The following is a 21203-nucleotide window of genomic DNA, read 5'->3' as shown; positions in this document are numbered from 1 at the left end:
TTCTATAAAGAGGAAAAACTAAGACCATCGGAGATGATTGTCCTGGCTTCTGTGATTCTTGGCTAAGAAGTCTGGCCGGAAATGGAGTGAGATAGAGCGTCTCTATTGAAAACTACGTCTCCCGTTAAGCCGAAGAGTGCGTGTGCGTGCTGTAGCTAGGAGTAAAAGGGAGATCGTTTCGCGCGTAAGGTTTATGAAGGCTAGCGGACTGTAGCGGTTCGAAATCTGTGGAGCGTAGAAACTCCGGTACCAAAAGACTCGGATTTGTCTTGCTGTGACCTTTTGGTATTGAACCGTATCTAGCATATGGTCTCTCTGTGAAAAGAGACCTGTCATCTTTTAATGCGAGCTAAGAAAGTCACACTGACAAGATTAGGGAGAAGCATTGCCTAATTCAGGTAAGGCCTAGAAGTAGGTCCATGTTCTATCTCGCTCAGCCTGGACTGGGAGAACTGTCCAAGTTACAAACACGCCCCCCCCCCTCTTTTCCTTTCCGCCTAATCTCAAAAGACTAATGAGTGAGGAGGAAGGCCCCGTTTGCGAGAGTGTGACAGAATGTCACTGGTCGTTTTCAAAGAAAAGGATGAAGTTCTGAGAGGAAAACAAGCTCCAGAGAAGACAACCGTTGTCCTCAATGGCTACAGGAGTGGTATCAGTGAGAACTATATACCCATGTCCCTACGCGGTGGCTTGAAAGAAAGAGGGCGAACTCCTGTTAACCGGACATGTAGCCCTCGCAGGAGCGAAGTACTGCTGAAGTTGTGTTTGAGTAAACGACAGTACAATAGCTGAAGCCGTAAGGCCGCAGCTTGAAAGTTAAAAAGATTGCCGGACAGGCCCGTGTTCAAAACGGTCACCCATCCCGGTAGTAACCAGGCCCGATGCTGCTTAACCTTGGTGGTTGGAACAAGACCGTGTTGCGGCCTTTTGCTGTAAAAACGAGAAAGTCTATGCCGTGGCTGCAATGAGGCGGGTATACTTTCCCTGTTGCAAAAGCAGGGGTGAAAAGTCGGGAGTATTGAAAACCTGATTGCCTGCTAGTTCTGTGTTAATCCAGCCCGCAATTGGGAAAGGCACGTGCGGGTATCAGTAACCTGATCCGCTCTCAGACCATGCTTCTATCGATCCCCATCCCGAGGGAGGGGTGCGTGAGCGTCTTATGAGTTTTCAGTTTCCCGATGACTGTATGGCTAGAGGCATTACGTGGAGCTAGTTCTGAAACCTTGAGAAGATATCTTCAAGGTAAGAGAACTGGCTTAGGGATAAAGGAGGCCTCTATTTTGCCAAGGTTTCGTTAACTGGTAATTCATGTGCTGGAAACCTGAAGTTGGATACCCGATGAGGGTAAAGGTAAGTTGTACCCTCTTTCTGCCTTTGTGCGGAATTGACTCAGCCTATATTGTCACAAGAAAAACGTGCAGAGAGATCTGAGTATGTATCCGAAGCTGAATCCCTGAAACTGGAGTTCCGTGATTCAGCCTTCTTTGAGCTTAATCCAGAGGAAAAGAGGGGTAGGCGCGGAAGAGCCTATACCATACTGTGACGAGTGTGACGTCACTTCGATGGCTTAGCCGAGAAGGCTTGAGATTTTGACAGGGCGTACAACTGAGTACTATTCTACAATGTAGGAGAGACCTCCTAGCACATTGCAAAGTTGTGAAAAAATCCAGGGGCCGCCGCTGTGAAGACTACAGTAAGAGTGTAGCTTGTTAACTCGCGGGAGAAAAGGACCCTGAGGGGTGTAATGCCGAAGTTGAATCACTGAACCACAAGGTATGTGTTTCTATCTATTATTGCCAAAAACATAAGTGTTCACTATCTTTTGCGTATAGGGAAAAGATCCCCAATGCTAAAAGCTTCTGTGCCAAACATAAGGGTCGCCACATAATGGTGTCCTTAGTTCTTTCCGTAACCTCTTAAAGTGAATCGCTGAAACTATGCAAATTATGCGAGTCCTTTGTGTTGCCCGGCGATAGTCGCTGACAGAATGCCGCTACCGTAAGGGGTAGGCTTCGCCGGAAATGTTCCGTCTGAGAGGTTAAGGACAGTGGTTCGGTAAACCTAAAGAACATGGCCAACTAACTGGTGCACATTCTGACTCAAAAACCTATGGTTAGTTAGTGAGTTGTGTGTGTATTTATGTTGATCTAAGTATATTTGATTTTTGTAAGAAACGTTATTAATCTACTGTTCGTGTCAACTTGTGTTTTGTAGTTTGAAAGAGCAAGATTGTTATTGAGTCGTGGATGACAGACTGCGTGCGTGTTTTATGCATGTGTGCGTGACAACCAGTCAAAATATCTCCAGCATGTATGTTTGTTTAGTTGCCATGCAATGTCAGCCATATGGTTACTGTCAAAACTGACCTGGATTCTCTGTGACATCTACAAGCCCAACATTGATGTCCAGGTCTTTGCTCCACTCAGCGAGACTCTGCCATGTTGACTGGAATGAGCGACACGCTGGACACCAGGGGGCCATGCTGAAAAACAACACTTGGATCAAAACAGATCTGTGGTCATATAATGAGAAACAAAGCGCTTTAAAATGTATACGACATGTGAAACAAGAGTAAGTCAGAGTTATGCGGAGTTATCAGTCATTCTTTGCTAATGGTGACAATATGTGGGAATTGCTGCTAAAAATTCAAAGCGTGCAATGTTGTCTGAAGCGTTTTTGAAAGAAAAAAACTGTGCATAACAACAGAGCAAAAGAGACTAATTCAGTACCTCTATCTGCTTTGAAGATACAGGGCTTTATTATTTCCACATCTTGAAGTGTAACTTGCCTTTCAATGTGACACTATCTCAGCATTGGAGAGTCAGATTAAACAATATTTTTGTAACAGAACACATACTGGCTAAACAATGTAATCAGCTTTCACTCACTCATCCATACGCATATATAGAGGTTAAAACACGAGTGGTTTTTTATATGGCTTGTATTTCAGTCAAGACCCAGCGGGAATATCAAAGGGACTCACTCGCCAGAGGCTCGTGAGTCCCTTGATATTCATCCGCTGGGTCTTGACTGAAATACAAGCCATATAAAAAACCACTTGTGTTGTAACCTGTATATCCCATGAAGATCTAAAAGACAAAGTGTGACAGAAACATCAAGCTTTAGTTGTCTGTTCAGATGAGGCACCTCTGCACATACCTTATTCTAGAGGCACGTCTGTTGATCTATGTCAAGTCGGTGCATAATGGTGGCTTTATTGTCCCCGTCAATTGAAAGCCTCTTGCACGGATTTGACTGAATACCCAGTGGTTACACACGCATCTCCTGAGATCGTGGACACCTTCATCGTCTATAGGGCCTACTGCACCGCAGAAGAGCTAGAAATACTCGAAAAATGCATTCAACAGCTTGTCCAGAGAACAATCGTAGACGATGATGTACCGATAAGGGCGTGTGTACCGGGCACGCTGTAACTTCACATGAGCATAGCCTGAACATAGCAGTGGCCAGTGCTGGTCGGACTGACTGGGTTTTTAACGATTGCTAGTTTGACTTCTGTTTTAGTTGAGAACACGAGCACACACACTCAAACACATACGGCTTGTCATGTTGATCACAAGAGAGAAATAGAACAGCGAATAACAGATTACGTCCCCATAATATGATGCCATGGACGACAGACGTCATGAAGTCTATGACGCTGTGATGATAGTCTCGGCAAGCTGAGACTAAAACTCAGCAATAGCACTGAACGACTCTCGTGCAAGTTCTCAAAAGCGTGGTAACCCGTTGCACATCCGGTCGACAGGTACATGTGCACTTTGGAATGTCAAGGACGACAGAAAGTAGAGCCAGCTAATGCTATGATGTATTTTGTGCACCCTTATTTATCCACTATTTTATGTGTTATAAGAGTGCAATAGTTACATCATAGATGTAACAAGAGAACAATGGAAATACAAGAAATATACCTGGAGTACATTTACAGAGACAAAGAAGGGAGGTCATGGGATATATAATGATATATAAATGAGACGCAAGTATTGGGTGTTAAATTGTAAAGCAACTTACAGTGAAAGTTATAGAACTTTATACTGCATAAAAAAAAAATTCATCACACAAAGAAAGCAAGTCATTAAACTTCCGCTCTGAGACGCACCCCCCTCCACAGAGGATGATCCAATAACACAGGTAATCTGATAGCTAGTGTTTTTTCTTTGCGTTGGATCATTTTACTCCAAGTCACCACAATTGTAACACAGTCATGTTCGGTCATAAGGAAGCTGTCTCTAGTCAGCTGTTTTGTCGGGTCAAAAGTGCCATCGTCTTGAAAGAAGTTTGACTTTCTCAACAGTCCAAAGAAAAGAACCAAGCAAGCCGCCCAAAACACACAGTCTTCAACATGCAAAAAGTTTAGTTCTTTGCGAATAGATAGTAGCACTTCAGGAGTAATCGGCGTCTTTCTCATAGGTGGACACCCCATGCATTTGTCAATTCCCTTCAAGGTGGTTTTGACATACCAAGAGTCTCTATATATGGGTGCTGTTTGCCACATTCCAAATGAAGAATGCGAATTACGTTGAGGTACTGTTTCACTGACGCTGGCTTGATGCGCCTCGCAAGGAACGCAGCATACTGTGCCACAGTTTGCTCTGACGCTGGCACCGGAAGAATGTTCATAGAGTCACAGAATTGTAGGTAGGAATTTAAGTGAGTCTGATAAGTCTTTTTGGTACTGTCCGCAAAGTTCAGGGCGCGATAACCTGCCACCTCTCTTCAGTTCCGCACCCAGACTAGCCGTAGCCGCACCTGCCACCAAGAAAGGCAAGCGTCGCACTTGACATATGATCTTCCCAAAAGATTGCGGGTCTGCATCCGTGGTGGTACCATGATAACAAGTCCACTAATTGGTCCAACTTCCCTTCGTGGAGGCGTGATATACTGTCAGCCATAATATTAACTGATCCTGCCACATGCACCGCAGAAATATTACAGTTTATCTTAGCACATTCCCATTTTTCGTAAGAGACAATTAACGTAAGTGTTCGTCGATTGTCCTTTGTTTATGACACCTTTAGCAACAGTACTATCAGTGTGGAAAACCACGCTTTTCCCTGCCCACAAGTGCGACCAGCGTTCAACTGCTTTCACAACTGCAATGATTTCCTTGAAATTTATGTGCAGGTTTTTTGCTGCGGGAATGTCATTTTCAAAACAAGTATAAACCCAGTCACTTTGGTAAAAGGCTCCTGATGCTGTATTGCACGCATCGACAAACACATGCTGCGTGGCATGTTGATAAAAATACACGGTACCATTGAACACTGTAAGAAAAGACAACCACCATTGCAAGTCTTCATGAAAGGTTTTTGTAAGTCTAGTTTTGTGCTTTTGCTGCTGCAAAGGTTTTTGTGCGTCAAGTATGCGACGGAGAAAAATTCTGCCTCCCCGAACCACACATGACGCCCAGTTGAGAGAGCCTGCGAGGCTCTGTAGCTGCTGCTTGGTTGCGCGTTGTTTCCGCTGAAACTGCTGTAGCTTCTGTCGTAGCTGTTGTATCTTGTCGTTGCCCAACGACAGTATGCAGGCCTGGGTGTCAATGTCCACCCCCAGGAAGGTGATGCGCTGGGTAGGCCCCACCACTTTCTTCCAACTGATGTTAAACCCTAATTCTCTGAGTAATCGAATCAAAGTAAAAAGCATTTTTTCACACTCTTCTTTTGTTTCTGTTGCTAACAAAAAATCATCAATATAGGTCACTACTCCACTCATTCCTCGTCTAATCATACACCGTCTCACAGCCTGTGAAATCCTATGGAAATGAGCGGGACCTACGTTACTGCCAAACGGCAGTCTGCTGTCAAAAAGATAAGTAGGTGTTTTGTCATCACCAAAAGACCATTTGAGTCCAGTTACCTGATAGTTCTCTGGGTGGATACACACAGATCTGTATGCTGCTTGAAGATCAACTTTAGCGCACCAATATCCGCTCTTTGCTAATTTACAGGCATCTCCTAATGTTTGAAATGTAACACTTTCCGGTATTGAGTAATCGTTCATTGCTTGTCCATAAGGTCTGCTGTCATCGTGGATGAGTCTAATTTCTTTATCGTTTTTTGGTATAGCTGCCAAGGCACTAACTATGGTAGGCTTCTTTGAAGCAATAACGTAGTTTCCTTTGTTTATCTGATCTACAAGTTCCTGCTCTACTGCTACTTTATGCTGTATCGCTGATCTGTGGTTCTTATGTTCTACTGGTGTTACTACACTGCCTCTTTCAATAATGCGAAACCTGTGTTCTATGCCATCCAACAAAAAAGAAAAAGTCTTATCGCTATCATCTACAAGCTCATTTTGCCAAATATGAAGTTTTGCGCTAATGGAAGAACTACCACAGAGAAAGTTACGATTGTCAGGGTTCTGTGCTGCATAAGGACTAGAGTGGGTGGGGCCTACCTTGGCCGTAGAGGCAATTTGCTGTGCTGGATCCTATATCAGGGGGTGGCTGCCAGGGTTCACTGAGTGCTGGGTTGTGGGATGGTCCTTGCCGCAGCTGCTGCACGCGTGCTCGTAGATACAACGTGGACCATAGGCGCATGACCCCTTGTTGTACTGCAGGCACACCTCGTTGCCCCCCGGTCCTGTCAGGCGCCCCAGCAATTCCGCCAAACCACTGGCACCTCTGGCGGTGTCGTTGCTCATGGGGCCTCCCCCATCTTTTGCTTGCAGGGTTTTAATCCCTGCCCGAAGCAGGGCAAGATGCCCCCTTTTTATGTTGGCACTCAGAGATTCCAAATCCTCCGGCTCGACACATTTGAGGGCTGCCAACGAATCGAACCCCTCTTTGACGAGGACGGTGATCACCGCTGAAGGAAGGTTTGACTCCTTACACCATTCTTCTATGTCGGACATGATCTCACAAATAATGTTCACTTGCTGACGCGCTCACTTCAATGCTGCTGCTGCTGCTGCTTTGCCACTAATGCAAGAGCGTATTATCCTCTGGCACTCACTTGCCAGAACGTTTGGCGCCAAAACCTCCACTACAACACCCTCCCCCCTCCCTCCTTACTTCTAGGTCCCGCCCACATCCGCTATCTCCATTCCTTCCCCTTTCCTCTCCATCCTTGTCCAGTCCTAAATACCATCGCATCACCTTCAGTTTAAAAACAATATATCGTTCCTCTAAACTGACACTTTAATTTCAAAGTCAAGATTCAGCAAGGTAATACACTGATACAGCCCCTCCTTCACAGACGATTTTGTGAAATAACTCCGTCAGGTTTGTATGGGTTGTGGAAGAGTGACCTTTTTCTAATAAAACCTCTGCCAAACATTGGAGGGGCCAATCACTAGCGAGGGGTGTGTGGAAACAAGCGGACACAATAACCCTAACATAAAACCTCTGCCAAACATTGGAGGGGCACATCACTAGCGAGGGGTGTGTGGAAACAAGCGGACACTACAACCCTAACATAAAACCTCTGCCAAACATTGGAGGGGCCAATCACTAGCGAGGGGTGTGTGGAAACAAGCGGACACTATAACCCTAACATAAAACCTCTGCCAAACATTGGAGGGGCCAATCACTAGCGAGGGGTGTGTGGAAACAAGCGCACACTATAACCCTAACATAAAACCTCTGCCAAACATTAGAGGGGCCAATCACTAGGGAGGGGTGTGTGGAAACAAGCGGACACTATAACCCTAACATAAAACCTCTGCCAAACATTGGAGGGGCCAATCACTAGCGAGGGGTGTGTGAAAACAAGCGCACACTATAACCCTAACATAAAACCTCTGCCAAACATTGGAGGGGCCAATCACTAGCGAGGGGTGTGTGGAAACAAGCGGACACTATAACCCTAACATAAAACCTCTGCCAAACATTGGAGGGGCCAATCACTAGCGAGGGGTGTGTGGAAACAAGCGGACACTATCCCTAACATAAAACCTCTGCCAAACATTGGAGGGGCCAAGCACTAGCGAGGGGTGTGTGGAAACAAGCGGACACTATAACACTAACATAAAACCTCTGCCAAACATTGGAGGGGCCAAGCACTAGCGAGGGGTGTGTGGAAACAAGCGGACACTATAACCCTAACATAAAACCTCTGCCAAACATTGGAGGGGCACATCACTTAGTCAGCTTCTCTCCCACCTTGAAACCAACAACCTCTGCAACCCTCTTCAGTCAGCGTATAGGGCTGGCTACAGCACCGAGACTGTTTTGCTTCGTGTTGTGAATGACATTCTTTCTGCTCTGGATAATGATGACCTATCAGTTCTGCTTTTCTTGGATAACTCAGCTGCGTTCGATACGATCGATCACTCTGTTCTGCTCTCTCGTCTCGAATCTGTTTTTGGCATTCACTCTACCGCTCTTCACTGGTTTAGTTCATATCTACAGGGCCGTAGTCAGTATGTGTCTGTCAATAATCTCTCATCTCCTCCATCTCCTCTCTGTTTCGGCGTTCCCCAGGGATCAGTTCTAGGCCCAGTTTTATTTGTACTATACACCACTCCTCTCTCTGCCGTCATCAAGCAACACGCAGTCAATCACTACCTCTTTGCAGACGACACACAACTCCAACAAGCATGCAAGCCTACAGAAATCCAAGCGGTGACGCACACTCTCCAAAACTGCACTTCAGACATTAAATCATGGATGACAAACAATATGCTCAAGTTAAATGATGACAAGACTGAATTTCTTCTTTTCTCTGGAGCTTCCTCTTCGACCACTTCCCTTCCAGCCTCCATCACAGTAGGTTCTAGTGACATTTCTCTCTCTGATAGTGCTAGGAATCTTGGGTTCATCATGGACTCCCACCTCTCAATGAAACAACACATCAAAAAAGTCTGTCAGACATGTTACTTTGAGATCAGAAGAATAGGTTCCATAAGAAAATTTCTCACTGTTGATGCCACTAAAACTCTCGTTACATCCTGCATTCTGTCCAGATTAGATTACTGCAACTCCCTTCTCATAGGCTGCCCTGACTCCACTCTCCAACCGTTGCAAAAAGTACAACACTCTGCTGCACGTCTCATTTTCAGAGCACAGCATCGACAACCCTGCACTCCTCTCATGAAAGAACTTCACTGGCTTCCTGTATCTGAACGTATTAGGTATAAAGCTGCCTGCTTCTGCTACAATATCATCTCTGAATCGGCACCTGCCTATCTTTCTGAACTGGTCTCTCTCTACACTCCCTCTCGCACCCTTCGTTCTTCTGATGATGCTCGACTTCTCTGTCAAGGTCGCTTTAAACGCAAGGCTCATGGCTTCCGCACGTTTTCGTATTATGGACCTCAGTTATGGAATTCACTCCCCTTTCAATTACGTCACTCTCCATCCATTTCATCTTTTAAGTCCAATTTGAAAACTCACTTGTTCCAACAACACTACGGATAGTTCCTTAGTATATAGAGTCTGGGGATGTGAGATGTGCATGATGTGTTGTTTGAATCTGACAGTGATTGTATGATTTTTGTATACATGTATTGTTGTCACGCGCTTTGAACTTCTGATAAGGCGCTTTATAAATGCCCGTTATTATTATTATTATTATTATTATAACATAAAACCTCTGCCAAACATTGGAGGGGCACATCACTAGCGAGGGGTGTGTGGAAACAAGTGGACACTATAACCCTAACTTAAAACTTCTGCCAAACATTGGAGGGGCCAATCACTAGCGAGGTGTGTGTGGAAACAAGCGGACACTATAACCCTAACATAAAACCTCTGCCAAACATTGGAGGGGCACATCACTAGCGAGGGGTGTGTGAAAACAAGCGGACACTATAACCCTAACATAAAACCTCTGCCAAACATTGGAGGGGCACATCACTAGCGAGGGGTGTGTGGAAACAAGCGGACACTATAACCCTAACATAAAACCTCTGCCAAACATTGGAGGGGCCAATCACTAGCGAGGGGTGTGTGGAAACAAGCGGACACTATAACCCTAACTCCAACCCTGTAGAATTACGTCCATGGGAATTTCCGTAACGAGTCATCCTAAGATATTTTACTTCTTAGGATGGTCAAGGGAGTGGACTGGTTAGAGTTAAATCTTTTAACCTTCTTTAACTAACCTTTCTTTTATTTTGCTCTTTTCTTCTTTATTCCAAAGCGTTTAGGTGGCCGGCCCGGTTTTTACCGGGAAGATCAAAGATCGCCACAACTAAGCTCACATTCACTGATTCCGAGTCAGCCATTATTGAATGCGTCCGCGAACCAAGCAGCATGAATCACAAGTCCCGATCCTAAAAGCAGCATTTATCAACAAAATGCAGTACATAAATCTTCAACATGGCCACAAACAAAACAATTTTTTTATGATTAAACAGTTATGTCTTATGATTAAACATAAGTCTGCTTCGCATCGAGTTATTTCGACAGAGCGAATACCTGCGAGTAGCATGCATTTCTTGCTTTGGTGACTGAGTCGCTCATGATCGTGCTGTTGCCGAGATACAAGTTTTTCTGAATCTAAAACTGATCTCCAAAAATCTTTCTAAAAAAAAAAGATCACAATTCTTTTTAACAATGCCGTGGCTGGAGATCTGGCAAGTCGGTTACGGAGCGCCCAGGCTTGTGGACCCACAATCTATTCAAGCTACCTTTATTTTTCAAAGTCCGATGGGTCGTTCATAAAGATTTTCTTCTAAAGTTCAATTAAAAGAACTGTGGTCTGTGCTTTTGTTTGGAGAAAGATTAATGCTGATCAGTTTCAGACTCAGAAAAACTTGTATTTTGGCAACAGCGTGATCACTGTCGCTAATAAGCGGCACAACCGTAGCGAGAGATGCCGTTCGCAGGTGAAAGAGATTCTGTCGAGGCGGAGACATAAATTCGAAGAAACTCGATGCGAAGCAGATTTATGTTTTGCCATAACTGAAACCTGTACTTTGTTTTTTGTGTGTTTCCATGTTAATGATTTATATACTGCATTTTGTTAACTAATGCTGCTTCTAGCCTCGGGACCACTGTGATTCACGTTGCTTGGTTCGCAGACGAATTCAGTGATCAATGCCGAATCACTCAATCAGTGACTTGTGAGCTTTGTTGTTGCCATAGACTCAGTTTGATCACCGAAATGCTTTGGGATAAAGAAGAATAGAGCAAAATAAAAGAAAGAGTTAAGAGTGCAAAAAAGAAGTTAAATTCTTTTTTAAACTTTTTTCTTTTACAAATAACCAGCGATTGGCAGGTCTCGAACCTACGACCTCACAAACACTAGCACAGTTCGCTTACTGAGCTATGAACGGCTACCTGCCAGGGTAGGGAAAACTAGGAATGTCTATTTTGTGAGATTCCTGGGGGATCCATAACCGTCTCACCAGTTCCCAAGCCACTCTGTTGAATAAAACTAAAAAGTGTTTTGGTAATCTTGAACTTTAGTGTGTTAAATTCATAGCTCAGAATCCAGTGGCATTCTTTACTAATTTTTAATACAAGTCCCTGTAATCAAACCAAAGAATATTTGTTGTGAAATTAATTGAGGGATTGAGCTCCAAATTTAAGTGTAATTAATAAATGTGATTGTTTGTTTGACAAAAATGCAGTGAAAATGGTATATATATGTTGTCAACCAAGGGACATCATTTACACGATAGAGTTGCCTCCCCTGTCCACCAATACAAATAATTCCTTCTTTGACACATGTAAACAAAATTCATTCGCGCAGTTCATCAGGGTTCATTCCGTGACTTTAAATAAAAGGATCTAAAATGACTTGTTATGATTACAAGTGCAGGTTCTACAAATTTGGAGGCTTAAATGCCTCTGAATAGACCCTATCGGTATTCCAAGCTCTCGTAAGCTCTCGCAAACTTTAGAGCATAGCAAAGCATGTGGTACAGCAATCTCGTACGAGCTGCAAAAGCCGAGGTTCGAAGTTCTCGCGACGTTCAACGCATAACAAAGAACGTGTCTCGCGAGAGCTGCTCAGATACCGAAAAGGTCTATTACGAGCTATGAATATAACACACTAAAGTTCAATATTACCAGTGTTTTTTTTAAGTCTTTATGAACGACTCATCGGACCTAAAAAAACAGAGGTAGCTTATGGAGAGTGCCGGTTATATCGATGGAAAACACTTCCTGTTCAAAAGCAAGTATCCCAAGAGTGAAAGTGTAAAATCTGTTTCAAGTCACATTCGATCTGAAAAGTGTCAAAACTACCACTCCATACACACAAATCACCACTTATTTTAGAATCTCACACACATCGTGAAACTGGCTGAGTACTGCATATTAATACTTTCAGTTTCGCGTAGCTTGCGTCCGCGTCAATGAGTAGTAGAGAACCTATCCAATTATCTGCATTTACTTACAATTCTACCATCCATTCTCCTTCTAGAACCATTTTCCAGTTGTCATCTGTGACTTTGATCAATGGATCTGACTTTGAAGCGAAACCAACCGGAAAATGTTCGCCAAGAACGGCCAAAACGAGGAGAGAAAATAACCACGACGCCATGATGAATGTGGATAACTCTTGTATCAAGTATGTTGCGTCCCATCTAGTCAGCGGCGCTTTTCCGGAAATGACCTGCGCTTTGTTGGAATTCCAACTATGGCCGCCATTGTTGGAATTCCAACTTCGCGCTACGCGATTCTGGAAATGAACCGCGCGCAGTGAGAATTTTGCTCTTTCTTAGAATTCGATGATTAAATGATAATTGATGGACTACAATGATCAGCGTATGTTTAAAATATCAATAGTTGGTTGTAATAAAACAGATGCATCAGACAAAATCATACCAACTGCTATTTTTCTTACTTACGAACCTTGGAAAAATAAACACTGACCTGGCCGGCTGAGATCTTTTTGACGTCGTTCTCAACAAACGAGCGTTTCAGTTTGCCATTTTAACTGGTGCTAGTGAAGTTTACCCTTACAATTTAAGTAACGTTGACAACACTCATGCGCGTATAACAACATCACAAAAAACTGCGGTGAATGTGAATTGTTGTAAGCTTGTTATAACTATAACTCAAGGTTTGATAGATTATACAAATTTGACGCTAAGTTAATATTTAATATCTCAAGAAAAAAAAAACACAGAGTGAGACTGAGACGTATCTGTATATGCAGGGACCTATAGGTCTGTGGAGTGTGTCACAGTGTGGTGTGTTTGTAATTGTGTGTGTGTGTATGTGTGCACACCCTGGTGTGTGTGTCAGTGTGTGTGTGTGTGTATGTGTGCACACCCTGGTGTGCACACCCTGGTGTGTGTGTCAGTGTGTGTGTGTGTGTGTGTATGTGTGCACACCCTGGTGTGCACACCCTGGTGTGTGTGTCAGTGTCAGTGTGGGTGTGTGTATATATGCCGTGTGTATGTGTCACGGTGTGCGTGCGTATGTGCATGTGTGTGAGAAAAAGAGATACAGAGAAATGAAACACACAAGTATAATATGAATGTCCTTAGCTCGGCAGCCTGCTTTGCCCTTCACAAAATTTGAACATTTATACATGTTTATGAAAGTTTTTTGTGTCCAGCATGTATGTACTGTTCCTTTGTGTGTATCTGATTAACTTATATACTAGCGGAAAAAAGTTAGGGACGGGCCACTGATTTCCCCGCTGACTTTCATTTGTTTAAAACACCCTGTTCTTTCGTCAGCAAAATCAAATGGCTGTCGCATGCTACACACCAATGGGTAGGTTATGCTGTGTTAGCAGGAAAACTGCATGGGACTCCCGGGCGCAGAGCTGCAGCACGTGACTAAAATAGCAAAATCGCCAAAAAGTAGGCTGTTGTTTGGCGTGCGCACGGGTAGAATAAGGCAATATCGTACCGTCAGTCTTAGCAGACGACGTGTCCATGACCTTATCAGTACATGCAGCTCCAACAGGACCTATCCAGCCTCGAACAGTGGGAATCAACATGGCAGATGGAGTTCAACCCCAGCAAGTGCACCGTCATCCGCATTGCCCCGAACAAGAAGAAGCCCATCCTGCCAACTTCCTACAGCCTCCCCCATGCCGGACAGACTCTGGAAACAACACCATCCAGCAAGTACCTAGGGGTCTTAATCTCCGATGACCTGTCCTGGAGCAGCCACGTGCAAGCGACTGTCAACAAGGGCAACAGAACTGTGGGCTTCTTGCGGCGGAACTTCCGGGAGTGCACCACCACCGTCAGAGCTGCTACGTACAAGGCCATGGTCAGACCGGTCCTTGACTACGCCTCGCCAGTCTGGGACCCGATCTCTCAGAAAGACGTCACGGAGCTTGAAAAAGTCCAACGCAGAGCAGCCCGTTACGTCCACAACAACTACAGCGATCGGACCCCAGGCTGTGTGACCAGCATGCTGAAGACCCTCCAATGGGAACCACTCGCCGACAGAAGACTCGCCAACCGCCTCACTATGCTCTACAAGATCAACAACGGCATAGTCGACATCAACAAGGCCGAGTTCTACACCTCTGGCGACAGCCGCACCAGAGGAGCCCAGAGACTGTTCCAGGAGAGGGCATCCCATCCTGTTCTCTTCAACTCCTTTTTCCCCCGAACACTGCGTCAGTGGAACAAGCTCGACCCTAAGACCACAGTTGCTCCTTCACTGGAGTCCTTCCAAGCTGGTCTGGGTCGTACCCACGGACTTGCCTCGCTGACACAGTAACCCTGCAGCTCTTCGTGTAAATAGTTTTATACTTTTAACCATCTTCTCGGAGTTATTGGGTCACCCACCACCAGTAACCAATTACTCAGTACTCCGCCGCTGGACTACAGACGTTCGGATGAACCCAGTCCACATCAAGAAAGAAGAAGAAGAAGGGACATCACTCTGGCAGGTTGGCCTCGTTCTGGTCTTCAATAAAGCACGTTGTGACTACACACGCCTTGTGTCTATATTTGCCTGTATCCGAGAATACTACATGGTGGCAGCGGGTCTCATCGACCCACAAACATGCAAAACGAAGATGGAAGACAGGCTCCGGCAGCTGAAAGGGGTCAGCGCCACACAGCACTTCCACTGCCGAAAACGTTCGACGGCACGCCCGCATCGTGGCCAAAATGGCGCCAGCGATTTGACAGATACAGAACAGGGTCTGGGCTGTCAACAAAGCCAAACAATGAGCAGGTCAGCACCTTTTTGTATGCAATGGGGGAGGTAGCTGACGACATATTGACAACCCTACCTATTGTCGAAGCCACTGCTACATACGACGAGGTAAAGGGGGCCCTAGATGACTACTTTGGGTCCCGAAAAAACATCGTTGTGGAGAGGGCCAAGTTCAACAAACTAACCCCAAAGACCGGCGAAACGGTAGACTCTTTCATCCAGGAGCTACACAGGATCGCGGAGGAGTGCGAGTACGGCACTCTTAGGGAAGAACTTATCCGAGACAGGATCGTGGTGGGAGTGACGGATGATGATCTATCAGAGAAACTGCAGAGCATGGCAAACCTGACACTTGCGGAAGCCATACAGCACAGCAGACAGGCAGAGGCAAGAAAGGAATGTCAGCCCCTCATCAGGGACAGCAAAGCAGGGGTGGACTTCGTGAAGCACAGGCAACACAAGTCACACCCAGAAACAAAGCAGAAAAACAGCTACAGAAGTAACAGCTCCCAGTCGACATACAAGCACGATAAGTGTGGGTACTGCGGCAAGGAACGACACTCTCGTGAGAGCTGCCCTGCGAAGAAAGCTACTTGCCGGGCCTGTACCAAACGTGGACACTATGAAACAGTGTGTAGCGGAACTCTTCCGTCGCTCTCTGGCAGCCGAACAAGTACCAGGCGACTGGAAACGAGCTACGGTGACTCCCATCTTTAAGAAAGGCAGTCGCCTGACCCCAGGCAACTACAGACCGGTGAGCCTGACCTGTATCCTGTGCAAAGTGATGGAGGGTCTAGTGAGGGAGAGAGTCATGCAGCACCTGGCAGAGAATAACCTTATCCACAAAGAGCAGCACGGTTTCGTCGCAGGCCGGTCATGCGTGACTCAACTCCTGGATGTGTTGGATGCCTGGACTGAGGTTCTTGACGCTGGCGGGAGTGTGGACATCATTTACACTGATTTTATGAAAGCGTTCGATTCGGTGCCTCACAAACGTCTGCTGTCGAAAGTTACGGCCCACGGAATCCAAGGAAAGGTCCTAGGATGGGTGGAGTCATTCCTCACGGACAGAACCCAGTGCGTAGTGGTCAACGGAGCATCCTCACAGCAAGCTAAAGTCACTAGCGGCGTGCCGCAAGGCAGCGTTTGCGGGCCTCTACTCTTCGTCATCTACATCAACGACCTGCCGGAGGTGTGTTCCTGTCCTATCCGCCTATTTGCCGACGATACGAAGGTCTACACTCGCAGCGACACAGAGGGGGGGCCAGAGGCACTACAGCATGACCTGGACAGTCTACAACAGTGGTCGGACAACTGGCTGCTCCGCTTCCACCCAGAGAAGTGCCACGCCTTGAAGCTCGGCAACAAGAAGTCCGAGGAAAAGTACTTTATGAAGGGGAAGAGGGGAGGGGTGGATGTCAACATTGAGCTACAGGAGAGTGAGGTGGAGAAAGACTTGGGTGTGCACGTCGACAACAGACTGAGCTTCAAAGAACACGTCAGCACAGTCTCTGGAAAGGCCAACCAGATCGTGGGCGTCATCAGGAGAACTTTTGACTACCTGACGGAGGAAATGTTCATCCAACTATACAAGAGTCTGGTCCGACCCAAGCTGGAATACAGGCACTCAGTGTGGCAGCCACACCACAAGACGCTATGTGCTGAAGTGGAGAACGTGCAACGCAGAGCGACCAAACTCATTCCAGGTCTGAAAGACGAGCCCTACTGTGAGAGGCTGAAAGCTCTGAAACTTCCAAGCCTGGAACACCGTCGCCTGCGGGGCGACATGATAGATGCCTTCAAGTATGTGCACGGCATGTACGAAGCGGACAGACCCCACTTTGAGCCCATCAGCAGTAGAGACACTAGAGGCCACTCTCTGAAATTCGGCAAAGACCACTGTAGACTGAACGTACGAAGCAATTACTTCTCCCAGCGAGTAGTGAACACCTGGAACAGTTTGCCTGAAGAGGCAGTAACAGCGCCATCAGTCAACAGCTTTAAGACCAGGATAGACAATTTCTGGCGCCACAGTACTTCTATGTACAACCCTACCTGCCTCGTTTAGATTGTAGAATAGCCCGCCACGCATGCTACAGTCTAGTAATAGGACCTATGTAAAGGCTACACAGCCTACCTCATAGTAAACTTCAAGTTCAAGTTCAAGTTCAAGTTCAAGTTCAAGTTCAAGAAAGGCAGGCCTGTCAACCAGCTAAGCGACAACAGTGACTCCGAGTCTGAAGAAGAAGAAACCAGCCATTTCCTTGGATCAGTGGACCAGGGCTGGGAAGAGTACTGGAGTGCTGACATCAAAGTCGACGGCCGATCGACTCGCTTCAAGCTTGACACAGGCGCCTCTGTCTCTGTAGTCAGCGACACTGAAGATTGGCTACAAGGTAGGCAACTCCAGCAGCCAAAGAAAACACTGCGTGGACCGGGAGGCACCAAGCTGTCTCCAGTTGGTACCCTCGACGTCACCCTAAAATACCATGACCACCAAATACAGGAGAAACTCTATATCCTAAAGAATCAACCTTGCTCTCTCCTCAGCAAAAGGGCATGCGTTGAACTAGGAATAGTTTCACGCGTTGACGCAGTTAGCGATTCAGAAGCCAAGCAAGAATTCCCATCTCTGTTCAAGGGCCTGGGCTCCATAAACAAGAGCTACCAGATTTCACTGAGGGAAGATGCAAGACCAGTCTGCCTCTACACCCCAAGAAAGATTGCTCACCCCCTTGTGCCCAAAGTGAAACACGAACTGCTCTCAATGGTGGAACAAGGCGTTATCTCCCCAGTGACAGAGCCAACAAGCTGGTGCTCGGGCATGGTCGTCGTCCCAAAACCAAGCGGGGCAGTGAGGATATGTGTTGACCTAACACAGCTGAACAGAGCGGTACAGCGTGAGGTCCATCCAATGTCCACAGTCGACGAGAGCCTTGCCAAACTAGGCCAGAGTAAGATCTTCACAAAGCTGGATGCCAAGAGTGGATTTTGGCAAATTCCTCTCTGCCAGGAATCCAAGCTACTGACTACATTCATCACACCCTTTGGACGGTACTGTTTTAACAGGCTACCCTTTGGCATCAGCTCTGCGCCTGAAATTTTCCAGCGGATCATGTCAGAGATTCTGCTCGACCTTGACGGAGTGATCTGTCACATGGATGACATCCTCATCCACGCTGCTGACCAAGCTATCCATGATCAGCGCGTCAGAGCTGTCCTCACACGTCTTCAAGAAGCTGGCCTCACACTGAACGAGAAGTGTGAGTTCTCCAAGACATCCATAAAGTTCCTGGGCCACATCATTGACGCCAATGGGATACATGCAGACCCGAAGAAGATAGAGGCAGTGAAAAACTTCCCAGCTCCGACCACTGTCACAGAGCTGCAGCGCTTCATGGGCATGGTCAACCAGCTGGCCAAGTTCATTCCCAGCCTGGCTGAGACCAACGCTCCTCTGCGCCATCTTCTCCACAAAGACGCAGTCTGGGTGTGGGACCAACCACAGCAGACAGCCTTCCAGAAAGTCAAGGACCTCCTTATCTCACGGGCAGTCCTTGCTCACTACGATCCCCGGAGAGAGACCATCATCGCCGCCGACGCTTCAGCTACAGGCATCGGGGCGGTCCTCCTTCAGATACAACATGACGGGTGTTTTATCTCTCGTTCCCTCAGCGACGCAGAGAAGAACTATGCGGTCTGGGTGGCCGAGTGGTAACGCACTTGCGCTCGGAATCGAGAGGTTGCGTGTTCGACCCTGGGTCGGGCCGCTATTTTCTCCCCCCTTTCCTAACCTAGATGGTGGGTTCAAGTGCTAGTCTTTCGGATGAGACGAAAAACCGAGGTCCCTTCGTGTACACTATATTGGGGTGTGCACGTTAAAGATCCCACGATTGACAAAAGGGTCTTTCCTGGCAAAATTGTATAGGCATAGATAAAAATGTCCATCAAATACCCGTGTGACTTGGAATAAAGGCCGCGAAAGGTGAACATTCGCCTAACAGGCTTGAGGTTTGCTGGTCGATGTGAATGCGTGATATATTGTGTAAAAAATTCCATCTCACACGGCATAAAGCGCTTTGAACTTCGGATAAGGCGCTATATAAATAAAGAGAATACATGTTGGTCATTGAGAAAGAGGCACTGGCAGCAACGTGGGCATGTGAAAGGTTCAATGACTACGTCATGGGACTGAACTTCACCCTGGAGACCGACCACAAGCCGCTTGTCCCCCTCTTTGGGACAAAAGAGCTGCATAAAATGCCACCCCGCATCCAACGCTTCAGGCTTCGTCTCATGAGGTACAACCCCAAGGTAGTACATGTCTCAGGCAAGGATCAAATTACAGCTGATGCTCTATCCAGAGCGCCCGTCGCTGATCCTGATGACTCAGACCTGGATCTTATCGAGAACGTCGCAGCCTTGGCCAGACAGACGGTCAGCATCCTACCGGCCACAACACGAAAACTACAAGAAATCCGCGACTCACAAAAAGCAGACGAGGAACTGCATCAAGTCCGGGAGTATTGTACAATCGGGTGGCCAGTGTACATGCCTGAGAACCCTCTCTTCAAGCAGTACTGGCTCAACAGAGAACATCTGACCATCATAGACGACCTCCTCCTCTTCGACGATCGTCTCGTCATCCCAAGATGCCTCAGGCTCGACATCCTCGGTCGCCTCCACGAAGGTCACCTGGGGATTACCAAATGCCGAGCCCTAGCCAGAACATCAGTCTGGTGGCCATACATCGCGTCAGAGGTGGAGGAAATGGTGAACAAGTGTACCACGTGTGCCATCCACCGACCAGAGAAAAAGGAGCCCCTCCTCCCATCATCATTCCCGGAACGTCCTTGGGAAAGAGTGGGGATGGATTTCCTCACACTCCATGGTAAAGTCTACCTCAGTATCGTGGACTACTACTCGAGATGGGTGGAGACAAAACTGCTGAAATCTGAGTCCAGTGCAGAGACAATCAACCAAATCAAGAGTGTGTTTGCGGTCCATGGAATACCAGATGTCGTAGTCTCTGACAACGGACCCCAGTTTTCGAGCAATGAGTTCACAAGCTTCGCAGCTTCATATGGGTTCACCCACGTGACCAGCTCCCCGAAATATCCACAGAGCAATGGTGAAGCTGAGAGAGCTGTGCAGACAGTAAAACTCCTCTTCAAGAATAAGAACAAAGACCCATACCTTGCTCTTCTCATGTACAGGTCAACACCCCTCCAGAATGGCCTTTCTCCCAGTGAACTGCTCATGGGCCGAAAACTCAAGACTCTTGTCCCGGTACTCCCCAATACCCTCAAACCCCAAACCCCTGACCATGACTCTGTCAAGGCAAAAGAAACGGCTAGCAAGGAAAAACAGCGACAAACCTTCGACAGGAGACATGCAGCAAAAGATCTGCCATCGCTTCAACCCGGCGACTCCGTCTGGATCCGCGACATGAAGCGATCTGGAGAGGTGGTTGCCAAAGCCACCAGTCCTCGATCCTACATCATCCGTACGGAGAAGGGCACCATCCGGCGCAACAGATCTGCTATGGTGTCTACCCCAGCAGATGGCAACAACCAGCTATCAACACCAAAGGCGTCACAAACACCACAACAGTCAACACCAGATGCACAGCCAACATCCCCTGCAGTGCTACGGTCATCACTACCACAGCCTTCACTCACACCAAACCCAGGGTCAGCACCGTGTACCAGATCCGGCAGGCTCGTGGTTAAGCCTAACAGGCTTGATCTGTGAAGCGATGTGTAGAAAATTCTTCTATTTCGTTTTCGAAGAAGAATTAGAAAGCTTTCGGCTTCTGTTGTGCTGTGTAGGAATTCATAGTCACGGTTCTTCTATTTAGTTTCGTGGAAGAACACATGTCAGTGTATTTCTACAAACGCACGCACTAAATTACATCAAGAATGTAATTTTGCAACTGCCTTTGTATGTCAGTGTCAATGTATTTCCACAAACGCATGCACTAAATTACATCACGAATGTAATTTTGTAACTGCCTTTGTATGACACTTTGTAGTAAAACTAGTATGCATAAAATAGATTTATGAATCTATTTCACTTAACCAACAGTATTATTCAAAATGGAATTTCTCATGTCATCAACAGTGTGGAAAATTCATGAAATCCAGTAACAGAC

General features: G+C 46.5%; 1 protein-coding gene across 2 annotated transcripts in view; it reads right to left on the bottom strand.

Annotated features, from left to right (window-relative positions):
* LOC138952793 (thioredoxin-related transmembrane protein 1-like) overlaps window positions 1-12489 on the bottom strand; it is an 89174-nt gene extending 76685 nt beyond the window's left edge. The window contains exons 1-2 of one of the 2 annotated variants that reach the window (XM_070324533.1): window positions 12310-12489; window positions 2367-2482 (exon numbers count right to left, since the gene is read on the bottom strand). In XM_070324533.1, coding sequence (XP_070180634.1) covers window positions 2367-2482; window positions 12310-12455 — 262 coding nt within the window. In that variant the 5' untranslated portion in view covers window positions 12456-12489. Of the gene's footprint in view, window positions 1-2366; window positions 2483-6417; window positions 7071-12309 lie in introns of those variants that run through there. The other variant, XM_070324534.1, reaches the window with a different exon arrangement.
* Between the last annotated feature and the right edge of the window lie 8714 nt (window positions 12490-21203).

This window comes from Littorina saxatilis, linkage group LG17 (genome assembly GCF_037325665.1).
Source record: "Littorina saxatilis isolate snail1 linkage group LG17, US_GU_Lsax_2.0, whole genome shotgun sequence".
Taxonomy (NCBI): Eukaryota; Metazoa; Mollusca; class Gastropoda; order Littorinimorpha; family Littorinidae; genus Littorina; species Littorina saxatilis.
This window is presented reverse-complemented; position numbering and strand designations above follow the sequence as displayed.